This window comes from Trichechus manatus, unplaced genomic scaffold (assembly GCF_000243295.1).
Source record: "Trichechus manatus latirostris isolate Lorelei unplaced genomic scaffold, TriManLat1.0 scaffold00052, whole genome shotgun sequence".
Classification (NCBI taxonomy): domain Eukaryota; kingdom Metazoa; phylum Chordata; class Mammalia; order Sirenia; family Trichechidae; genus Trichechus; species Trichechus manatus.
Window position 1 is genome coordinate 12872065 of NW_004443988.1, and position 24085 is coordinate 12896149.

Here is a 24085-nt window from a genome sequence, read left to right on the forward strand (position 1 = left end):
CAGAAACCGTAACTGTATCCACACTATAATGGCAATGATTTATAAGTATAAATGTATTTTTAGAAGGACAAGAATATCTCAGGAAAAACTTTTTCTTCTCTTGTCTATTTATAAAAATGAGGTCATAAATTTTGGTCCATTTGTTATTAGCTTATAACACTCAGCATAAGGTCTTCAAGCTCCTTCCATACTGTAGCATATATCAAGACTTCATCTCTCCTACTGGCCAAAAAGTATTCCATTGTATGTGTGTACCACAATGGCTGTACCACTTTGCATTCCCACCAGCAATGGTTAAGGGTTCCAACTGGCCCACATTCTCGCCAACATTTGTTATTTTCTGTGATTTTTTTTTTTTTTTTTTTTTTTAAATCTTGGCCATTCTGTTAGGTGCCACTGAGTCAGTTCCAACTCAGTGATCCTATGTACAACAAAACGAAACACTGCCCAGACTGTGCCATCCTCACAATCATTGCAATGTCTGACGCCATTGTTGCAGCCACCGTGTCAATCCATCTCTGTCGAAGGTCTTTCTCTTTTTCACTGACCTTTTACCTTACTAAGCGTGATGTTCCTCTCCAGGGACCGGTCCCTCCTGATAACATGTCCAAAGTATGTGAGACGAAGTCTTGCCACCCTCACTTCCAAGGAGCACTCTGGCTATACTTCCAAGATAGATTTGTTCATTCCCATCACAGTGGGAGTGAAATGGTATCTCACTGTGATCTGCACCTGCATCTCTCTGATGACTAATGATGCTGAGCATCTTTTCATAAGTCTGGTGGTCCTCTGAATGTCCTCTTTAGTGGAACATTTATTCAAGTCCTTTGGCCATTTTATGACTGGATTATTTGTCCCTTTTTTGTTGTCAAAGTTTTATATTTTGATTATTAGATTCCTGTCAGATGTATGGTTCCCTAAGATATTCCCCCAATCAATAGCTTGTCTTAACACATTTTCGGCAAAGTCTTTTGAAGAACGAAAGTTTTTAATTTCTATGAGGTCCCATTTATTTTGTCTTTTGCTATTTGTGCTTTTGTTATTTCATTAGATACTTCATTGTTGAAAGGAAGACCGACAGCACAGCCCCTGCTTGTTCTTCAAAGAATTTTATGGTTTTAGTTTGCATATTTAAGGTCCTTAATCCATTCTGAATTTGTTTTTGTGTATATTGTGAGGCATGGATCCTGTTTCATTTTTCTGCCATGTGGAAATCCAATTTCCCTAGTACCATCCATTGAAGAGACTCTTCTTACCCCATCGAATGGACTCAGCACTCTTGTCAAAAATCAGCTGACCACAGACGTGTGGGTTTACTTCTGGACTCTCAATTCTATACCATTGATCTATGTGTCTACTGTTATACCAGTACCAGGCTATTCTGATTACCGCAGTTATATATACCCACTCCTCACTTATCCACATGGTTAGGGTCCAAAGATCAGTCTATTCTGTGAAAATTGGCATTATGTGAAAAAGGAAGATTTTTTTTCTGCTTTCAGATCATCCATTTGTCCAATTTTTTTTAACTTAGAAAATATGATCACAGCAATAACAGCGAAGATTTACTGATGTGCTCATCACTGTGGTAAGTCCAGTTATACATTATTCCTCTGCAGAGAAGGAGGCTTACAGGAGACAAAGCTGGATAAACCCTGGGTGTGTGACTGGAGGGCCCTCAACTTACCACTTCCCCTTCCTCCTGTGCTGGGTCAGAGTTTCCCTTGCAGAGCCACCTCCAGGGCTCCACTCCCACCCCTGCAAGCCCTGTGTTTACTATCCCATCTGGAGCCTGCACTACTCTCCAGACCTGGCAAGTCACTGAGGCTTGTGGCTTCCTGTGAGGGAGCTGGGAGCCTGGCAGCACACTCAGCTCCACTGTGGCAGGGGCTATGAGTCCAATTCGGCTCACTTTGTGATGTCATTAAACTCGCACACATTTCTTCCAAACACCCCCTCCAATGCCTCTTTCTTTCCTCCCTTCCCACCTCACAGCAATTTTGGGCCACAGGGCCTAGGCCACAAAGGAGCTGGAAACCCAGGAGAGGCACCCACTGGCTCAGTGATGTCTGCACATCTCCCCTGAAGCCGTGCTGTCCCACACGGTAGCTGGATATGGCGTACCACAGGCAGGAGGGAGCAGAGGGTGTGGGGCAGCGTAGCCCAGCTTTCAGGAGGCAGCCTGGTGACCCTCCTTGAGGGAGGGGACGCTTTGTTACAGTTACCACCATGCCCGCCACCTCATTAATGTGCAAAATAGCCAGATAATAGATTTCTTACTACTGTTGCAAATGTGAAATGTCGGATGAGTCAGTCGGTAAGTGAAGAGTAGGTGTAGTATGTTTTAATCCCAGAAGTGTGAGCCCTCCTACTTTTTTCTTCTCTTTCAACATTGTTTAGTTATTCAGGACCTCTTGCCATTCCATATAAAGTTGAGGATTGGTTTTTCTATTTCTGTAAAGAAGGCTGTTTGAATTTTGATAGAGACTGCATTGAATCTTTAGATCGCTTTGGGTACTATTGACATCTTAACTATATTAAGTTTTCCAATCTATGAACATGGAACATCTTTCCACTTACTTAAATCTTCTTTAATCTCTTTCAGCAGTGTTTTACATTTTTCATTTTATAAGTCCTTCACGCCCCTGGTTAGATTTATTCCTAGGTGTTTTCTTCCCTTAGATGCTATTGTAAATGAAATTGCTTCCCTAATTTCCCTTTCAGATTTCTCACTGCTGGTGTACAGAAACACAACTGATTTTTGTTTGCTGACCTTGTGCCCTGCAACTTTCCTAAATTTCTGTATTAATTGTAGAAGTTTTCTTGTAGACTCTTTGGGATTTTCTACATACAGGATCATACCATCTCCAAATTCAGATTAATTTTACTTATTCTTCTCCAATCTAGATACTTTTTATTTCTTTTTCTTGTCTTAATGCTCCGGCTAGGATTTTTAATTCAATATTAAATAGAAGCGGTAAGAGCTGGCACCCTTCTCTTGTTCCCAATTTCAGTCTTTCTCCATTAAGTATAATGTTGGCTGTTGGCTTTTCATACATGCCCTGAATCATACTGAGGAATTTCCCTTCTATTTCAATCTTCCTGAGAGTTTTCATCAAGAAAAGGAATTGGATTTACGAAATGCATTTCCTCATCCATACAGACGATCATGTGGTTCTTGTCCTGTGCTCTATAGTGTATTACACTGATTATTTTATAATGTTGAACCATCCCTGCATTCCTGGAATAAATCCGACTAAGTCATGGTGTGTGTCTTTCTTTTAATGTGCTATTGGATTCTGTTTCCTTGTATTTTGTTGAGAATTTTTGCATCTGTATTCATAACAGACATAGGCCTGCAATTTTCTTCTCTTGTCGTGTCTTTGTCTGATTTGGGCATCAGGGTCATGTTTGCTTCATAGAATAAATTAGGGAGTAATTTTCTCTAACTTTGAGAAGAGTTTACACAGTATTGGTGTCAATTCTTCCCTAAATGTTTAGTACAATTTCCCAGTGAAGTCATATGGTCCAGGACTTTCTTTTTGCTGGGAAGCTTTTGATCACTGATTTGATCTCTTCACTTGTTATGGGTCTGCTAAGACTTTCTATTTCCTCTTGAGTCAGTTTGGGTAGGTTGTGTGCTTCTAAGAATTTGTCCATTTAATCTAGGTCACCCAGTTTGTTGCATACAGATGTTCATAACATTCTGTCATAATTCTCTTTATTTCTAAAGGGTCATTTGTAATGTTCTTCTTTGATTTCTTATTTTGGTTATTTGTATCTTTTCTTGTCTTTGTCAGTCTAGCTAAAGGTTTGTCGATTTTATTGATCTTTTCAAAGAACAAACTTCTGGTTTTACCGATTCTCTCTATTGTTTTTCTGTTATTCTATTTCATTTATTTCTGCTCTGATCTTTTGTTATTTCCTTTCTTCGGGTAGGTTTAGGCTTAGTTTGGTCTTCTCTTTCTAGTTCCTGGAGTTGTCAAGTTAGGCTGTTAATTTGAGATCTTTCTCATTTATTGCTATATGTTTTTGCCTTTGCTGCATCCCTTAAGTTTTGGTATGTTGTGCTTTCATTTTCATATGACTCTTAAGAAATCTGTGATTTCTCTTTTGATTTCTTCCTTGACTCACTCACTGGTAGTTTAACAGTCTGCTAATTTCCATATGTTTGTGTATTTTCCAAGGTTTTCTTCTGTTATTGATTTCTAGCTTCACTCTATTGTGGTCAGACAAAATACTATGTATGATTTCAATCTTTTTAAATTCATCAAGACTTGCTTTGTGTTTCATAATGTGGTCTATCCTAGAGAATGATCCATGTGCACTGAAGTAGAATGTATATTGTGCTGTTTTTGAGTGGAGTGTTCTATACATGTCTGTTAAGTGTAGTGGTTTATAGTGTCATTCGGTTCCTCTGCTTCCTTGCTGATCTTCTTTCTAGACGTTCTGTCCAGTACTGATAGTACTACAATAACAGATGGAGACTTAAATACACCACTATCTATTTTTCCCTTCAACTCTGTTGTATTTGCTTTATATATTTAGGTGCCCTGATGTTGGGTGTACATGTATTTATGACTGTTAAATCTTAATTGACCCTCTTGTCACTATATAATGACCATCTTTATTTCTTCTGACAAATTGTGTCTTAAAGTCTACTTTGTCTGATATTAAGATTGCTACCCCAGCTCTCTTTTGGTTATTATTTGCATGGAATATCTTTTCTGTCCTTTCACTTTCAACTTATTTGTGTCCTTGGATTTAAAGTGTGTCTCTTATAAACAACATACAGCTGGATTTTTTTTTTTTAATCCATTGTGCCACTCTCTGCCTTTTGATTGGAATATTTAGTCCATTTACATTCACTTACTTCTGCCATTTTGTTTTTTGTGTGTCTTAAGCCTTCTTTGTCTTTGTCCTTCAGTACTGCTTGCTTTTTTGTTTTGTTGGTTTATTGCAGTGAGCCTCTTTGGTTCCTTTCTCCTTTTCCTTTTGTGTATTTTTTTTATGAATTTTCCTAATGGTTATCACGAATATTACATTCAAAAGCTTGTATTTATAACATTCTAGAATAAGTTGGTACCAGCTTAACTTCAATAACATACAAGAAATTCTATATACCCATACTGTTCCTCTCTCCGTTTTGTCATCATCGCTCATTACATCTTTATATAGGAAAAAAAATACTTTAACTTAATCTGAAAAGTATGGTATGCTCATGAATATCTTAAGTTGATATGCACTACTCTTGCTACAATTTTATTTAAACGTATATTCAAATATTACAAATTTTTTAAAAAATCATTCTTACATCTCTCCCAACAAGATCATTTCTATTTTCAATTACTCCCCATGGAGCTATTCCGATAGTGCAAATTTTTCGAGATGATCTGGAAGCATGTTCTTGGAGGGCATCACCAACATGTTTTGCCACACCTGTACATACAAAATTTTATTCATTTTACTTGAAAGTCTTTATTCTGCTGAGAACAACCCCGGGCTCAATCTATAACATTATAGCTTATGATATATTTCTTTACCCATATAAGATATAAGACAAAAAAGTCCAAAAGCCAAACTTAAAAAGAATATCCAAGGACAAGAAAGAAAAGAAAAAACCCACAATGCTGACTCACTATGACTACCTGAAACACATATAAAACTATCTTTTACCATGTTGTTAGGCCTAGTCCTTTCTCATATTTCTCCTCCAAATAATTCTAGGTTTTTGTTATTATTCTACACATTATCTAAAGAAAAGTAAGAGTATGACTTGGTGGAACAAGCCCATAAGGAAAACACACAACCAGCAGCTACAAAAGTTGTCCAATTGAATAAAAAATGGAGGAAAGTAGAAAAGACAAGTCAAAAGACCATATATCTCAACATTATCATTCAATTTGATTTCTAAACTGTATTAGATTTCATCCCTCACCTGAAACAGACTTAGTCTATTTTCAAAATATCACCCAACTATCTTTGCTCTTGTTACCATTTTGCTTAAAATCATCCCTTCTCATGCAGAGTAAAGGTCAAAGTGCTTACAGTGGCCTACAAAGCCTTATAATGATCTGCCTGTTGCCCCTGCTATTCACTGTACTCCTCCATCGCCACCACACACTCATGACTTTCTGACCTCACGACACAGCCCTTCTTGCTTATTCCACTCAAGCTACACTAGACCCATCTTACTATTCTCCCAACACACTAGGTGTTTCCTCTCCTTTCAACCAATGATCTGCCCAAGTTATTCTTACATCTCGTTCTCTCATTTCCTTCTATCTCTACTCAAATGTCACCAGTGAAGCTCTTCCTGACTATATAATAGTCCCTCCACCATCCCTTCTCTATAGTCCACGTATCTCCATAGCTCCTATCACTTAACATAATAAATAGTATTTTGTAATCTGTTAATTGTCTGCATCTCCCTAACTAGCATGCAAGCTCCATGAAGGTAAATATTTTGTTTGTTTTGTTAACTATCTATTTCCAGCAGCCACAAGAGTGTCTGACACATAATAAGTCTCAAAAGACAGATGTTGAATAAGGAAGTTGATGTCTGCAAACTGATTTAAGTAAACAATTATGTTTTACTTTGGCTATTAAAAATTAATTTTCCTTCCTTACATCCAATCCATATATGTGATGGGACAGGCTTAAAATGAAAGGTTTAAAAAAGGAAGTGACAGTATAATTAAATTTTGAAAACCACTTCTTACTCTGCCTAGGCAATGAATTGCCATTTTTATCAATTTACCGGTAGTCAGAAAGTAATCGGAATAATGCTTTGCTCTAGAGTAGGGGTCGGCAACCTTTTTTTTTCTGTAAAGCGCCAACAGTAAATATTCTAGACTCTGAGTAGTATACACCCTCTGTCAAAACTACTGAAGCACAAAAGTAGCCACAGACAATATGTAAACAAATAAGCATGACCGTGTTCCAATAAAACTTTAAAAAACGAGTGAGCTGGACTTGGCACATGGGCTAGAGTTTGCCAACCTTAACTCTAAAGTGATTTTTTAAAAGCCTAAATCAAAACCAAACACCTTTACACTAACCATTTTTACCTAGGAAATGGAGATTAGATTATTTCACAGAAGAGCCCTTTACGTTGATATTTCAGTGTTGACATTATTTCAAATATCTAGTTGATTTTATGAAAAAATTACAAACACAGTAAATATGACTGGTATAATCATAACATCACCTGTGTTTACTCCTCCAGTTAAAATCCAGGCTCCAGTTGTGACTGCAGCTTTAATAAGACCCTTTCCAATCAACTGCTTAATTCGTGGATGAAGCTCAAATTTCTGCATGCCCCCATGTACAGAGATAACAAGTTTGGGTAATTCCATTTGCCATTCTTTAAGCAGAAGTTGCAGAATGACTTCAGGTTTGGTGTCATATGATAGCCTCACATACTAAAAAAGATAAAACGGACAAAATAGTTGAGTATGTCCACAAGTTTCAGAATACAACATTATTATGACTTCAGAAAAATTTTATTTGAAGCAGAGTATACAAAAACTGATTTCATAGGCTACTTTCAATGTATTTAGACTCCCAGGAATAGCAATATAAAATGATTTTAAAGTTAGAAAAATCATTCTATGAGTTTTATAGAAGTAGTGGCGCTGTAATTTTTAAACTGTAAGACACACAAATGTTACTCTTTCTGTTCATATTTAATTAGCATTAACCCAGTTCACAAATTTATCCACAGTAATGATTACTCTGTTTAACTGTGAGTATGCAGTGAGTAAGAAACATTAAGGTAAGCTACAATGACAGGAAAAGGAAAGAAAATAATTTAAAATATGGAGGATTCTAAGATTCTTGCTATTAACAGAGGAAAACAGTGAATTATCTATTTGACAGTTTTGTTAATGATCTAATCCATTTATACCAGAATTGATTATACAGTAAGAAAAAAATATATATATATAAATATACAGATGTATATACGTGTGTGTATGATTGCTTCCTTTACTCAAAGTAACTGTGGATTTGATTAAACTGAAAAATGAGAAATTTTTAAATGACATTTCATGGCATTCAAATGGATTCAACAGTTTAACATTTAAAAGATCATTTTATAGAAAAAGTAACCAACAATAAGCTATCAATTCTGTGGAATTACTTCTTCTGGTTTGAAGAATTAAAATTTTTATCTTTCTGTAAGCAACATCACAAAATTTACTAGCTACAATAATTCTCTTTCTCTAAAGCACATATATGAATTAGCTTATAAAAACCCTGCAACAGTCAGAAAATGGAAGGGAAATTTATTGTCATCTCTAAGAAAGGTTCTTTGCAAAACAATATATTGTCTATTATTTTACAGAGATCAAATGCCACTGAAAATCTCCGTAGTGACAAACTAAAAATATCAGAATTCTATAAAACTGAGGAGACCTCAGAGTCTAGTAAGAGTGCTTTGTAAAGGGATTTATTCTATACTAAGTCTTTCTGCACTCATTCTATTTAACTCATAATTATACTTGCACACAAAGAGTTTGGAAAACAGCCTAAAGTTAATTAAAAAAAAAAAAAAAAAGACTGTTCGGAATAAATGAGGGGTTCCATTTCCAGCAATGATGGGCTAGATTGTTTTGGACTACCTCTGCCCCTAGAACTAGAGAAACTAGAAAAAAGATAAATAACATGTTTTAAAGCATCAGAGAGCTACCAAGGCAGTGAAAACTTGTAGGATCAGGATCCAAAAGAAAAAGAAAACTTATTAGCGTTGAGACCATCATTTGGCACTGCTTTTCACCCAAAGGCAGCTGGTGTTACTGAAATTCACAGGTTAGAAACTGAAAAGCTAAGTGAAGCTTTGGGGAGACATTTAGACTTAGGATGAGATAATATGACAAATATTGGAGGTCTGGGATGCAAGAAGGAGGGGCCCTACTAAATATTTCACCCTTTTGACTGAAATTCCAAGCAAAGCATACTAGAAGTAAGAGTGAACCAGAAATACAAGTCCTTAGTCTAGCTATTTACCAGAAGAAAGAGTAAATTCTCTCAGGAATAATCATCATCCACAGCCTAGAATTATCTCTACAATTTTCATTAACCATGTCCAGCAAAAAAGAAAAAGAAAAAAAAATCAGGCATACAAAACCAAAAGCCAAGAGGAAAAAAAACAGAAACAGATCAATAGGAGATCCAGATAATCAGGTTATCAGACATAGACTTTAAAATAACTATAATTCTACAACCAAGAATTGAAAAAAGACAAGACGAAGATTTTCAATATAGAATGAGAAACTAGAAAAAAAAAAATCAATGGAAAATTCTAGAGTGGGGAAAAATACCATTCTGAAAGTAAAAAACATAAAGAATGAGTTTAACAACAGATTAAATGTAGATGAAAAGAGTCAGTAACTAGGTCAGTAGAAAATAGTAAGACTGAAACAAGGAAAAATGAAAGGTTAGAAAAATAAAGAAAAAAGACATACAGGATAAAGGGGAAAACTAGAACATAACATGTAACTGGTATTTTAGAAGACGAGAGCAAGAACATGGCAGAAACAGTACCTGAAGAGATAATGTTCAGTTTTCCAAAACTGACAGACTCAGGAAGTACTAATACTGTATTTTTATGGAAATAACGCACACCTTCTATGTTTGTTTACCAAGTGCACCTCCCCCCATACCATATTTTCGTAAGCATGTCATGTTAACTTTTTTAAAGTAACATGTAAAAAGAAAAAGTGGCAGAGCGGTGCTTATGAACATATCTCGAGGGGGGAGGGCGCAAATGGCAAATAAATGTAGAAGGCACATGTTATTTGCACAAAATACGGTAATCTCAACAAATATAAATACAAAGATCACATCTAAGCACATCATAATACTAGTGATAAACACAAAAGACAAAAAGAAAATTTTAGAACACCCAAAGAAAAAACATGGCCTTCCAAAGACGTAATAAGACCTCATGCTGATATCTCAACAGAAACAATGGAAGCCAGAAAAAAGTGTAATGTTTTCTGAGAAATTACTCATAACCAGAATTCTATCCCCAATAAAAGAATTTCTCAGAAACAAAGACAAAATACATTTTCAGAAAAAGAAAAATTGGGAGAACATGTGGCCAGCAGACTTTCTAAAGGAAATAAATATTAAAGTGGGATTTTAAGGAAAAAGAAAGTAAAGGTGTAAAGCTGAGAGATTCAGAGACAAGCAGAACAATGTAAAGAGTAAAAATGTTAGTAAATCTGAATGAATAATAATTATGTTTTATGGGGTGTAAAATACACACAGAACTAAAATTTATGACAAAAGTACATAAAGTCATGAGGGAAATAAGTGCAGTACTGTATTCTAAAGATTCTTGCACTGTTCAGGAAATGTAAAAGTACTCATTTATAACAGACAATGATTGTATAATAAGTAATATCAAAAAGAAATTAAAAATGTATTTTATAATGTTTATTACAAGATTACATTAACAGAAAAAGAACGTGTAAGTAACAGGCTAATAAAAGAGGAAGGAAATAATTAAAAATACTTAATCCAAATGAATACAAGAAAGAAAAGAGAACACAGACCAGTGAGACAAATGAATAACTAATAACATGATGGTAGTTTTATTACATGTAAATTTGTTAAATACCCCAATTTAAAGGTTGATAGACTAAATTAAAATCAAACAACAACAAAAAACCAACTGTATGCTGCTTAAAAGATCACCTATTATGCATAAGGAAAGGTTAAAAGTGAAAGGGAAGAAAATAATATACTACTAATTCTACGAAAGTGTAGCTCTACTAACTTCAGAAAAAGACTCTGGCAAGAAAAATGACAAGTGAAAACGACATTTCATAATGATAAAAGGTTCAATCCAACATTAAGATATAACAATTTTATATTTATATGTACTTATACAAAGAACTTCAGAATACATACAGGAATGATTGAGACTAATTATCTGACATGGTATTATAGAAATTACCAGATAATGAATGTGTATTACTTAGATAACAAGATAATGCAGTAGAAAAATCAAATATGTGATACCTTAGCTCTGTAGGAATGAGAACCTCCTTGAAAATTTATGACTCCATAAGCATCCGTTGGGCTCTGTTCTGTATGCTTTTCCACTGACCATTCTTCTATTTCCTGGTTAAAATGGTCACCCAATTTCACATCTGAGTATTTCATGGCAAGACTTGCAGTAAAACAAGCATGTTGCTTGACCAAGCGACCACAAAAGCATCTACAGAAAAAAGAAACAAAATTAAAAAGACTTTTCAAAAACCTAGATTGAATGAAAAACTGAATAAAAATGAAGAGCTTGAAAAGTTGGAGTTTTTTATTTTAACTCAATAAATTAATATCTTCACAGTAGCATTGAAATAATATAAGTACATTAGTGCATGATGGTGAGGTCATCTAAATTTAGTGTGGTCATCTACAAAATGTAATATATCGACATAACAGAAGAGCAGTTCAGCAATAAAAAGGAACGGACCACTAACAGACATGTATAAAAATAATCTACTCAAGCCAAAAGCAAAAACTACCAGAAGCAATAAGTCAAAAAATTCCTAAAGCTCACAACAGGCAGAAAACAATCTGTGTTCCCACCAACCAGAGTGTAATGATTTTGTAATATGCAAGGCCTACAGAAGGGTTCTCAGAAGGTAATTATCTAATTTGTGGGGCTAAATGAGACCTCATCAGGATTCACCTTGACAAAATGTAGACAAAAGATTTGAAAGGACCGAACTCATCCAAAGTAACTTAATTATATGCTGGAATAATTTCAAAACTCTCTAATGGGATACAAGAAAATCCAATACCCCAAAACAAAATTCACAAAGTACTGTACCCATCAAAAATTACCAGGCATGCAAAAGACGGATATGAGACCATAAACATGGAGAGAAAAAAAAAGAATCAATCACTAAATGAAGACCCAGAAATTACAGAAATATTAGAATTAGCAGAGAATTACACTAAAACTATTATAAATAAGCTCCAAATACTATAAATACAGTAATCGGTGGCTGGCGCAAACACTTTAAGCGCTCGGCTACTAACTGAAAGGCTGGTGGTTCATATCCACCCAGACGCACCCTGGAAGTAAGGCCTGGTGATCCACTTCTGAAAAATCAGCCACTGAAAACCCTTTGGAGCACACTTCTACTTTGACACATGTGGGGTTGCCATGAGTTGGAATCAACTCAAAGGCAACTGGTTTAGTTTTGGGTTTATTATAAATAAGCTCAGGATGGTAGAGGAAAACATGAACATGATGAGGAAAGAACTGGAAGATATAAAAAAAATCCAAATGGAACATCTAAAGATAAACAATGAAATGAAAAAGTCACAACAACATGAGATTTACAGCATATTAGACGATACAAAAGAAGAAAATCAATGAACTTGAAGACATAGCAATGAAATCTACCCAAAACAACAAGCAGTGAGCGAAAAGACTGCAGGAATAAAAGGAACAGAACATCACTGACCTGTGACAAAAGTAGCTCAACACACGTGTAACTGAAGTTACAGAAAGGAGGCAGGGGTAGAAAGGTGGAGGAGTGAGGTGAAGAGGAGAAAATATTTGAAAAAAGGTTGGCTCCAAATTTTCCACATTATTGGATTCACAGATGGAGAAGCTCAACAAAAACTAAGCAGAACAAACTTGAAGAAAACCACGCTAAGGCATCGTTGAAAACCAGTGAATCAGAAAAAATCTTAAAGGCAGACAGGATAAATGATACATTAAGTACAGAAGAGCAAAGATAAGAATGACAGCAGGCATCCTGTCAAAACCTTGTAGGCCAAAATATAATGGGGCATCTTTAAAGCACCAAAAGGATAAAAACTGTTCACTCAGAATCTCATATCTACTTAAAATACCTTTCAAAACTGAATGCAAAATAAACAATTCTTATAACAATCAAAAGCAGGCCTGCACACAAAATGTTAAAGAATGTTCTCCAGGGAAAAGGAAAATGATACGAGATTTAATTTTGGATTTACACAAAAGAATGAAGAGCACTGGAATCAATAAATACATGTGAATAAATATAAACTACATCTCCCCCCATTCGTTAATCTCTTTAAAACATAACTGACTCTTAAGCAAATATAACAACAATGTATGGTAGGATTTACAAGATGTAAATTTTGTAATGCATTAGAAGTAAAACGCATGAAAACAACAGCACAAAGGATAGGACAAAAGAAATCAAGCATACTGCAGGACAGGTCTTACACCTTTCTTACATAAAGTGGTATATTATTATTTAAAAGCTGTGATAAAAATGTATGCTGTAAACTTAAAGACATGGTTCCTAAACTGTATACTAACACACTCCAGGGAGTTACAGCCAACTCACAAGGGCATACAAAGCATTTTAAATTTGGGAGAAACAGTGATATTGGACACCACACAAACGACTAGTCTGAGAAAGTTCAGTGTCAACATTCAATCACACTACATTCCTTTTCATCATGTATTATTTACGTGATCCTGAGTTTTTGATGGTTCCTGAGATTAAAAGCAAGTATGACACAAAAATCCACGTATGAGAAATGAGGACAGTGGTGTCCAATCTGATTCCAAGCTTTGAGAAGTTAGGCAATGTCCAGAAGATGGACACATCTCATTAGTGTTTGTTAAGAATAAAACAAAAATGTAATTTTCCTTTCAGTTTGCATGTATTATTTTTTTAAAAAGCCACTACCTTGTTAAGACATGAATATATATAGCTGTTTAGACATTACTACTTAATAAAGCAAAGTATTAAGTATGGCCTAGGGTACCATGAAAAAATTACTGGCATACTAATGATACTGTAAACTGAGAAAGCTTGGAGGTCCCTACCCTAAAGAAATTACTGAAAAAAAAAAAAAACCATAGTTACAGCTAGTAATGTAATAATACACACGGCAACCCCAAGTGTTATACGTGTAATAGAGTAGAACTGCTCCACTGGGTTTTCTTGACTATAATCTTTATGGAAGCAGATCACCAGGTCTTTCTTCCATGGCACTGCTGGGGGGGTTCGAATTGCCAACCTTTTAATGGTGAAAACTATTGGCACCACCCGGCGACCTTTAGTAATGTAATAGTGGAGATGAAATAAAAAAAGTAAAAAAAAAATCACCTAAATCAAAAGATAAGGAAGAAAAATACACGGGACACAGAAAAAACAAATAGCAATAAGGCAGATTTAGAATCAGTCACATCGACGACTCCATTAAATATAAATGGTCTAATAACAAAATTAATACACAGAGATGATCAAACTAGGTAACAAAAGCAAAACTCAACTATAGGCTCTTCAAGAAACCCATTTTATATGCAAACAAGTAAAAGAATGGAAAAAGAGACTATGCAAACACAAAAACTAATCAAAAGTAAGTTTGAGTACTTACATTACAATCAAACAAAACAGTATTACTCAGCTGACCAAGGAGGAGATCTAGGCACCATCCTCAAATCTTTCATTTCCTCTCACATCCACCAAATCCTATGGCGTCTATCTCATTAATACCTTCAAAGAGGTTCACTTCTCTTCATCATCATAAGGCTCTCAATTTTTGACAGAATTACTCCAAAATTACTACATATAGGTCATTATTCTCCCAATCCTATTTCCTCAAAATGGCATCTGCTCTTTCAAAAATGAAAATCTGAGCACGTTAAAGTCCTTTTAATATGAATCAAAACCATTTGGCATAGTACACAAATACCTTAAGTGATCTGGCCCCTAACTATTTCCCTGGGGGCTCAGACCTCTCCAATCCCCATCTTAAAGCTTACATTCTGCAGTCTCCTGATGGAACTATGATCCCTTCTGCAACCAGATCTTCCCATATCGTGCTCTCCCTGCCTAAAGCTCTTATCTCTTTCCTCAATCGCTGTCCAACCAACTCAGCTTTAGGACTCAGCCCAGGTAGCTTCACTGAGTTTTAAGAAGCCTTGCCTGATCTCTCACCTCCCAAGTATAGATAAGAAACCCCTCAAATGCAGCACCCTGTGAATATTATCCTACTATATTCTAACTAAGGAGCCCTGGTGGCGCAATGGTTAAATTTAGCACTCGGCTGCTAACAGAAAGGTCAGCGGTTTGATTCCTCCATTCACTCCATGGGAGAAAGATGTGACAGTCTGCTTCTGTAAAGATTTACAGCCTCAGAAACCCCATGGGGCAGTTTTAACTCTGTCCTACAGGGTCGCTATAAGTTGGAATTGACTCGACACCAGTAAGTTTGTTTTTTTTTTTTTTTTGGTATATTCTAACTGATATTTCTAATTGATTTCTTTTGCTTATTCTTCAAAATCTGTACAATGCAGTCATTTATTTAAACTTACCTGACGAGTTGCTGACAAATTTGACATCCTGGAAGGCATCTGTAAAACACAAAGAATAAATCAGTTATTTCAAGGGAATCTTTTTGTTGTTGTTGTTAATTAAACTACATAAAATCCATATAAAGGAAAAAAACAAAAGAAAATTATATTAGTTTGATGTTTCAGTAGATATCATAGGTCATGTGTACACAGATTTACACATTCATAAAACTTTTTTAAACTCACATGGTTTCTATATTTTAAATTAGCTGTGATATAAAATCCAGAACCCATTAATGAAAATACTGACAAATTTAACTACATAGAAATACATTTCTACAATACAAAAATATGTCATTAATAAATCTAAAGACAAACTGGGAAAAAATACTTGCAGACAAAGGGTTAGTGACCCTAATACATAAAGGCCTTCTTCAAATCAAGACAAAAAAGTCTAATATAAAAAAGAATAAACACATAAACAGATAGTTCAAAGGAAAAAAAGACATGAAAAGAATATATAAGAGCAATGCACATTTTAAAAACTACAATGGGATACCAATTTCCATCTATTTGATCAGGAAAAATTTTTTTTAACTTCTAAAACTGTAGCTTATTCAGGATATAAAAAAAGGTACTCTCTGATCTGTTGGTGAAAGGGCAAAATGACACAATTTCTGAGGGAAATTTGGCAATAATAATCAAAATGAAAAATGTAGGCTCCTTCTAACCCTCTAGTTCTACTTCTAAAAATATATGCTGCAAAATATCTATAGTATATGTGTAAAAATGATTAATTTTATTATTCATTGTAGCTTGCTTTTTCTAAAAGTAAAAAAATGAAAATGGCTAAAATATTCATAAGGGACAAGTAATAAGAATTATGGTCCAGACATAATAGGATACAACTATTAAAAACAAAGTAGTGATTTCCAAGATAAGTAATAAACATAACCTGCTAAAAAAAAGGATGTGTTACAAAAAAATGGTGGGGAGGGGTGAAGGATATATACACATATGCATGTTTAAGCAAAGACCATGACTGTTTCTAGAAGGAATACTAAGGAATGGACAACACCAGTTGTCTAGGAAGGGGAACTTGGTAGTAAAGGTACAGTGGATGGAAGAAGGCTACCCTTACTACTTTTGGTACCTTGTGAATTCTGAATCAGGTGAATGTATTACCTATCTGTATAAAATTAATTTTAAAACTCAACTAGTGTAGAAAGGAGTAACCACATGTGTTTAAAATATGTCTCATACAGATGGTTAAGGCTGGGGATACTTAATAACAGCTTGAGGTTTCTACAACACCTGGTAAGTGCTTTTAGTATCTCTGCTGCAGAAAGAAATTAACACAACTGTAGGAGATAAACTCCTTAATGATAATATAATATTTTCTCTCATTGAAAGAAAAGCAGTGTCTTGCAATTTAACTGACACGCTGAACTAAAGAGACCTAAATTCTAATCCTATCTTTATGAATTAACAGCCATGTGACCTTGGAAACATCACTTGTCCTCTCTGGTTATGAAATGTGATGTGATGCTGAATGAAACATACCTTTAATATACAGTAAGAAATTACTTTTCAAAGAGTAAGTCATAGATTTAGAGTTTGGAAGAGGTATTAAGGTTACCTATTTTGATTATATAAAAAGCTACAGAATTTACCCCAAAAATGAGAAGATATTAAAGAAAAACAAAAAATAAAATTATAAAAAATAAATGTTATCTCAATAGTAACCAAATAAACGCAGATTTAAAACACATACTATTTTCTACTTATCACCTTTCCTTAAAAATGATGGATAATATTAATCTAGTCAATATTCAGTAAAGCAGGCACTCTCATTCACTGAGAGTGATAATGTGTATCGCTTCAATCCTTCTGGAAAGCTTTTTTGGCATTACATATACTAAGGGGGCATTAAATACACAAAAATTTTTATCCACAAAAACCTTCATTTTGGCCTATTTTTAATTTATAATGGCTAAAAATTGAAAACAACTCAAATGCTCAATAGTGGAATGTGTATATAAATGGTGGTACATACAGTAGCAGAATATTAATTACCATTCTTATAAAACATAGAGAAGTATATTTACAATAATATTTTGTTTAAAATAACACTATGCACTGAAGAAAGGAAAGAATAACAAATCACCCAAAATGTTATTAATGATGACTGTTTTTGAGATGTTAGAACTCTGAGTCCCAAGTCAATTTTCTGCTTCTCAAAACTTTTCAAAATTTATCACGTGCATTACTCTTACAATAGTAATGTGTTATATTTTAAAGTGAGAGATGAACTCAAAATTATTTTTTTCTTACTGTAAAATCAAGAGAAATGATGAATTCAAACAGCAGGTTTATAAAATGTAACAAAAGGTTTTGGAAATTCTATTCAACAAATATTTACCGAATACCCACTATGGACAAGAACAATGACTGAGGCTGTAATTTAAAAGAGGTATCAGTTAAAAAAAATTACTTAGTAAGTTTTTATAAAAACCATATATCAAATGGAAATAAAAGTTGCAGAGAAGGTAAATGGATAGAGAACAAGGTTTGACAGGAGATGGGAAAAGTAAGGAGATCCAAAAATCTTGCAAATCTTCCTTGTCAACTAGTTTTTCCTCAGTGGCTATGAAGAGAGGAGCTAGAGAGGCTATCAATTAACTTTATCTTTGTCTTTTTAAGCTTTTTCCATTTTCAGGCCTCAGAAGAACAAAAATATTTTAGCAAAAACGTTTTCTTAAATAAATACAAGAAGTAAACTTTTCCTTGATTTTAAATTAATTTTATCTTTAATTTTCTTTCTATTACAAAATGCATTTTAAAGACCTAAAAGATATTCAGAGATGTCTACAGTCTCTGATGACAGGGCTTCCATTAAATATTGATCTGTATATCGGCAAACAAATAAAAACAGAACTATTAGGTTCATACTGGTTTCTTCAGCATGAACCACAGTGTTGGGCACTATGCTCAATAAATAAACAGATACGCCAACATCTTTAAGCTCTCAATATTAATGAATCAGTTGCAAGAGATAACCTATCGGCCTTATCTTTGTAATACAATACACCTACTCCTCACTTATCAACCATCTCATGATCCGACATTTCTCATTTACAACAACAGGAAAAAATCTACTATCCAACTATTTTGCACATTAACGACTTACATCTGGCAGTAACGAGCGCAGAGGTGCAAGGCGATAGTAACGCTGACTGTGATGGGTAAGGTTATGTGGCAACTTGGCTAGGCCATGATTCTCAGGGGTTTGGCAGTTATGTAACGATGTAATCTGGCAGTTATGCAATGATATAATTTGGCAGTTCTGTAACTACGCAGTCATCCTCCTTTCATGTAACACCAATTTTTGCATAACGACCTGTCTTTGGAACCGAACCATGTCAGTAAGTGAGCAGTGGGTATAGTCTGATTTGAGAAAGTTTAGAGATGGGGAAGCACTTTGGAGAAGAGGTTTTATGCTGCAAACCTCAGTAAGAATTCCAAAAGACTGATATCTTGCTAATGTTGTCTCCTTCCCCCAATCCCAAAGGAAGGATAATTTAACAGTAACTACAAGTAATTATAGTGATTTTTGTTTTTAATAAACAGTAATATAATTGACATCTACATTTCTAGAAAATCCCAGAGGAAACAAAATTATACTTACCTGTGAGGGTCCTTGGAACTTGGTATAATATACACGCATTCCCTCTTGGTCAAAGTACTTTCTATCCAAGATTTCTGGGACTAAAACAAAGCGAAGTTTTAAAGGAAGTTTATAAATTAACCCACTATTATAAGAATGAAATAATTTCATGATAAATACATATAAAGAAATGCCTCTACATTAATTTTTTCAATTTACTAAATATTTACTATATACCATACACTTACTGATGACAGCACACCTAAAATATCAGAATCATTCCATGTAAGTCTTGTGACTTGGATAATCCAGTCAACAGAACTGTGCACATACTGTTACTTCAAACAGCCAGAGAATGAAGCCAAGCCTGAGATTCCCATTGTGAGCCAAAAACTTCAAATGTGGATCATTTAAAAGACAATTACAAGTAGTTGTAAAATTTCATTTAAAAAATAAAACCTAGCTATATGCCATTTCTAAGACAAATAAGGGCATGGACTGGGTAAAGTTTCAGTGATAGAAAAATTTATCAAGCAAATTCCAATCAAAAGAAAGATAATACCAGAAAAAACTGACTCTAACCTTCAATAAGGATAGAGCAGGTTATTACATGATTATAAAGGTTCAATCTGCCACAACTCTGTAACAATTTTAAATATGATTAAACAAATAAAACAGTCTCAAAATAAAGCAAAAAATTAATAGGGAGAATTAGAAAAATCTAGCATCACAGTAGAAGATTAACCCATTTCACTCAATTACTGTAAGTTCAATGAGACAAAAAATCATCAAGAAAGTTATTTATAAGATTTTAACAATTAGCAAGCTTGACTGAATGAACTTATGTTGATGTCTGCATATAACTAGAATATTCATTCCTCTCAAGCATGGAACATTTATAAAAACTGATCATGTACTTGATCATAAAGCAAGACTCAACAAATTTCAGAGAATGGATACCTTTCAGATCATATTCACTCATCCCAATGCAATTAACATAATATAATTAGTTTTAACATCCTTAAATACTTGAAACTTTTAAATAATTTGAGGATCAAAGAAAAAATAACTAAAACTTTAAATTTCTTAGACGTGAGTAATAGCAAAAACCCCTATGTATTTCAAAACCTGTGCAATGCAGTCTAAATGGTGCTTTCAGTGAAATTTAGTCTTAAATGATTATATCAGAAAACAAAAGCTACAAATTCAGGAGCTAAGTGCTCAATTTTTAAAAATACAAAAATAAGAGGTGTTACAGACTAAATTGTGTTCCCCAAAAGATATGTTGATGTCCTCACCCCTGTACCTCTGAATGTGACCCTGTTTGGGAATAGGGTTTTCTTTTGTTGTGTTAATGAAATCATACCAGAGGAAGGTAGGTCCAAACCCTAATCCCTTCTGAGTGGTTTTATAAAAAGAGATAATAGAAATGGACAGGGTGAGACACATGCACAGGGTGAAGACAGAAGCCACATGGTGATGGAGGACGATGCATCGGAAATCCAGGGACACCAAAGAACTGTTGGTACCTACAAGAAGCTGAAAGAGACAAGGAAGGACATCCTCCCACCCACTTGTCGTAGCTGTGTTATGACAGCACTAGGAAACTAAGGCTGGAGGATAAACCCAGAGAAAAGAGATATAGATAAAAATCAGTGAAATAAAAAACAAAACCAAAACTTGTAAGATAAACAAAGCTAAACAGTCGGTTCTTAGAAAGACTAGTAAAACAGGCAAACCTCTATCAAGACTGTAAAAAGAAAATAACAGAGAAAGCAAAAATAGTAACAGCCAAAAGATAAAACACAATTTAAAGATACGATAGAAAAAAATAACGATAAGAGGATATTAACAACTCTGTGCCAAAATATAGAAAAACATAAGATGAAAAAGACTAATCCTAGAAAAATATAAGAGTTCACAGGGAAAAAAAAGTTCTCCATAGTAATGAGTAGTAGAGGGAACAGGAGGAGATGAAGGAGGGAGTGAGAGATGGAGGTAAAACTGGGGAAACTTGGTGAAGGGTATACGTACAAGAATTCTTTATACTTTTCTTTCAACCATTCGGCAATTCTTAGGTTATTTCAAAATAAAAAAAGGTTTTTCTACTTCTACTTGGGTTTCTGCCTGGATCCCACAACTCTACAGGTGACTGGTTAAAAAAGGGGACAATAGGAAAGGAGGCATCATGTACTGGGATTAGGAAGAACTCCATAAACTGAGAATGAGTAGATTAAAAATCTCAGGACCCATCCTCCTACCCAACATGCACATATATACAGACACTACTAGGTCAGTACAAAAAAGATGAATTTTATGGCATGCATATTATATTACAATAAAGCCGTTTAAAAGCAGAAGAGGGTTGTTAAGAGACATGTGCAACAGAATGAGGTCTACCATATATTTGCTTATTGGTCTAATTCTGAGGATTTTTGCTAAGGAATGTTCCTTAGAAGTGAGGATGGTTAGATTCCATCTTATGTATTTTGTACATGTTATCAGGAGGGACCAGTCCCTGGAGAAGGACATCAAGCTTGGTAAAGTACAGGGTGGGTGAAAAAGAGGAAGACTCTCAATGAGATGGACTGACACAGTAGCTGCAACAATGGGCTCAAACACAGCAACAACTGAGGATAGCACAGGACTGGGTAACGTTTCATTCTATCGTACACAGGGTCGTTAGGAGTCAGAACCGACTCAACAGCACTTAACAACAACATATGTTTGATAAGAGTTCCAGAAGAAGAGGGATAGAATGGGCAGAGGCAGTGTTTAAAGAGATATCAAGAATTTCCCAGAACTGATGAAAGGCACCAATCCACAGATTCCAAAAACTCAATTCCCAATCAGGATTTTTGAAAAGAAATTCACACTTAAGACATATAAGTAAACTTCACTACATCAAGATAAAGAAAAAAACTTAAAATACAGTTAATTCAGAATAGGTCAGAGGTAGGACATTCCAGAAATGACAGGTTATAAGTTTATACTTATAAAACATACCTTGAGGCATATATTATTTTTAAATTGAAACTCTCTCAAGATAGTGGAAATTCAGATACATTCAATGATTCAGCATGCATTCCATTAATGAAAAAAAAAATCATACTAACCAAAAAAAGGAAAAAATAATTCGGTCATGAAAGGGTTAAACTGCTTTGCCTAACAAATGAAGGTTATGGGAGTACAAAGCCCACCAGGGTGTCTTCTTATGCTCTGGAGATAAGAACTCCGAAAACACCATTGGCATTGCTTCTCACCAGCCTCTAAGAAAAACACAGATCAGGAATCAAGGATTGCCAACAAGGTAGCATCAAGTGTTCCTCTTTGGTGACAGTTCTTGCATCACCCAAGCAGCATACAGCTCAAATGCAAGGAGACAAGACACACACTAACTAGGTGCAGGATCTGCCCTTGCCTCATGCCGGCACAGAAGCCACCATCTCTTGTAACAACCTCGTATGTATAGCTTCCAAAGTCCCTCGAAAGGGCTATGCCCAGTTACAAAAGTAAATGCACATAGGGAAATCCAAAGTTATGACTTCTCTATTACTAGGTATTCATAGTTTCCCAATCTACATTCAATTTACCAGTCTACATGCAACATAACTAATGTTGCCTAAAAATAGCTGACGTTGTACCCTTACCAGGTTGTCAGGGAAACAGCTCAGAAGGTAAAGGTCAGATACTCAGGCAGCAAGGGAAAGGGTTTTGTTAACCCTTCGCTAAATGAGGTATATAACAATACAAGATAACTTTAGCTGATATAGTGTTTCAGTCACTGTTTTAAGAATTTTGTATGCATTAACTGATTCTACACTCACATTTATTCTATGAAGTGGGTACTATTAGTATTCCCACACTCACATTTATTCTATGAAGTGGGTACTATTAGTATTCCCACATTACAGGTACAGAGACTTAGTTAGACACAGAAGTTAAGAGAACTGTCTAGAGTACTATAGCTAATAGCTTGCCCTGGCTCCAAAGTCTCCACTGACATTTTAAGAAAAATTTAAGATAAGCATCTCAAAATCACTTGATGATCCGCTTTTAAAAAGCCACCTTTCTTAAACTGTTTTTGAAACCAACAGCTATAAGTATACAAATTACTTTCACACAGGGAAACTATACATTAATTTTCTGAGCATGGGAAAAAAGCCAAAAAACAAAACAAAAAGAAAAGAAGGGCTAACATACTTCTAAAACATGTTGTTAATTACTAACTACTGCTAGCCATAAAAATGAGTCACAGGTACATACTTTTCACAGTTTGTTTTCCTATTAAGAGTAAACGAATATTTTCACTTAGGTTTTTATTTAAGAGATAGTTATATAAAGGAGAAAAATGAACCCTACGTAGCATTTAGCATAAAAAGTGATCAGAGCTGTTTTTTAAGAAGATTAATCTTCAGGGAACAAAAGTAAACTAGTGCCACCACAGTCTTTTGGGGAGGGACAACAGGGGCCTGAACTAGTAAAGGAATAGATGCAACAGGTGACTTTGAAATCCTTTAGTTTAGCACAATGTCATATACAAAATAAACACTATATATTAATTACTAAAATAGTCCGAGTTTCTCATCCTCTCTTCAAATCTACCGCTACAATTATTTTCCAACAACACATGCCACTTCTTGTTGTTAGTTGCCATCAGGTCAGCTCAGACTCATGCTGACTTTATCTATAACATAAGGAAACGTAGCCTGATCCTGTACCATCTTCAATATCGTTGGTATGTCTGATACATTCAACTTATCACATTCCAAATGGAACACCTTCCCCTTAAATCGGTGCTTTCTTCAATTTCCCCATTTCTTAGAGAAGCATGGCTATACTGTAACTAGAGAATCAGCAAACATTTTCTATAAAGAGCCACATAGTATTTTAGCCTTTGCAGACCACATTACTCTTGTCTCCCTGCCAGATTTTGTTTAACCCTTAAAAAATGTAAAAACCATTCTTGGCTGAGGGCCAAACAAAAACAGGCCCTTGGCCCAATTTGGCCCACAAGCCATACTTTGCCACCCGATGCCCTACATCCCACAAAAGTAGCATCTTTTGTTTCCCCACTGAGTCAAGTCAATCCA

General features: G+C 34.9%; 1 protein-coding gene across 7 annotated transcripts in view; it reads right to left on the reverse strand.

Moving 5' to 3' along the window:
- TRPM7 (transient receptor potential cation channel subfamily M member 7) overlaps positions 1–24085 on the reverse strand; it is a 176138-nt gene that overhangs the window by 116960 nt on the left and 35093 nt on the right. For 5 of the 7 annotated variants that reach the window (XR_002824320.1, XM_023732465.1, XM_023732467.1 and 2 more), the window contains exons 2-6: positions 19014–19093; positions 15347–15385; positions 11032–11230; positions 7211–7424; positions 5315–5439 (exon numbers count right to left, since the gene is read on the reverse strand). Coding sequence is in view for 6 of the 7 variants with exons in the window: in XM_023732465.1 (XP_023588233.1) it covers positions 5315–5439; positions 7211–7424; positions 11032–11230; positions 15347–15385; positions 19014–19093 (657 nt within the window). In the remaining variant the exon portion in view is untranslated. Of the gene's footprint in view, positions 1–5314; positions 5440–7210; positions 7425–11031; positions 11231–15346; positions 15386–18515; positions 18978–19013; positions 19094–24085 lie in introns of those variants that run through there. The other 2 variants (XM_023732469.1, XM_023732468.1) reach the window with 2 other exon arrangements.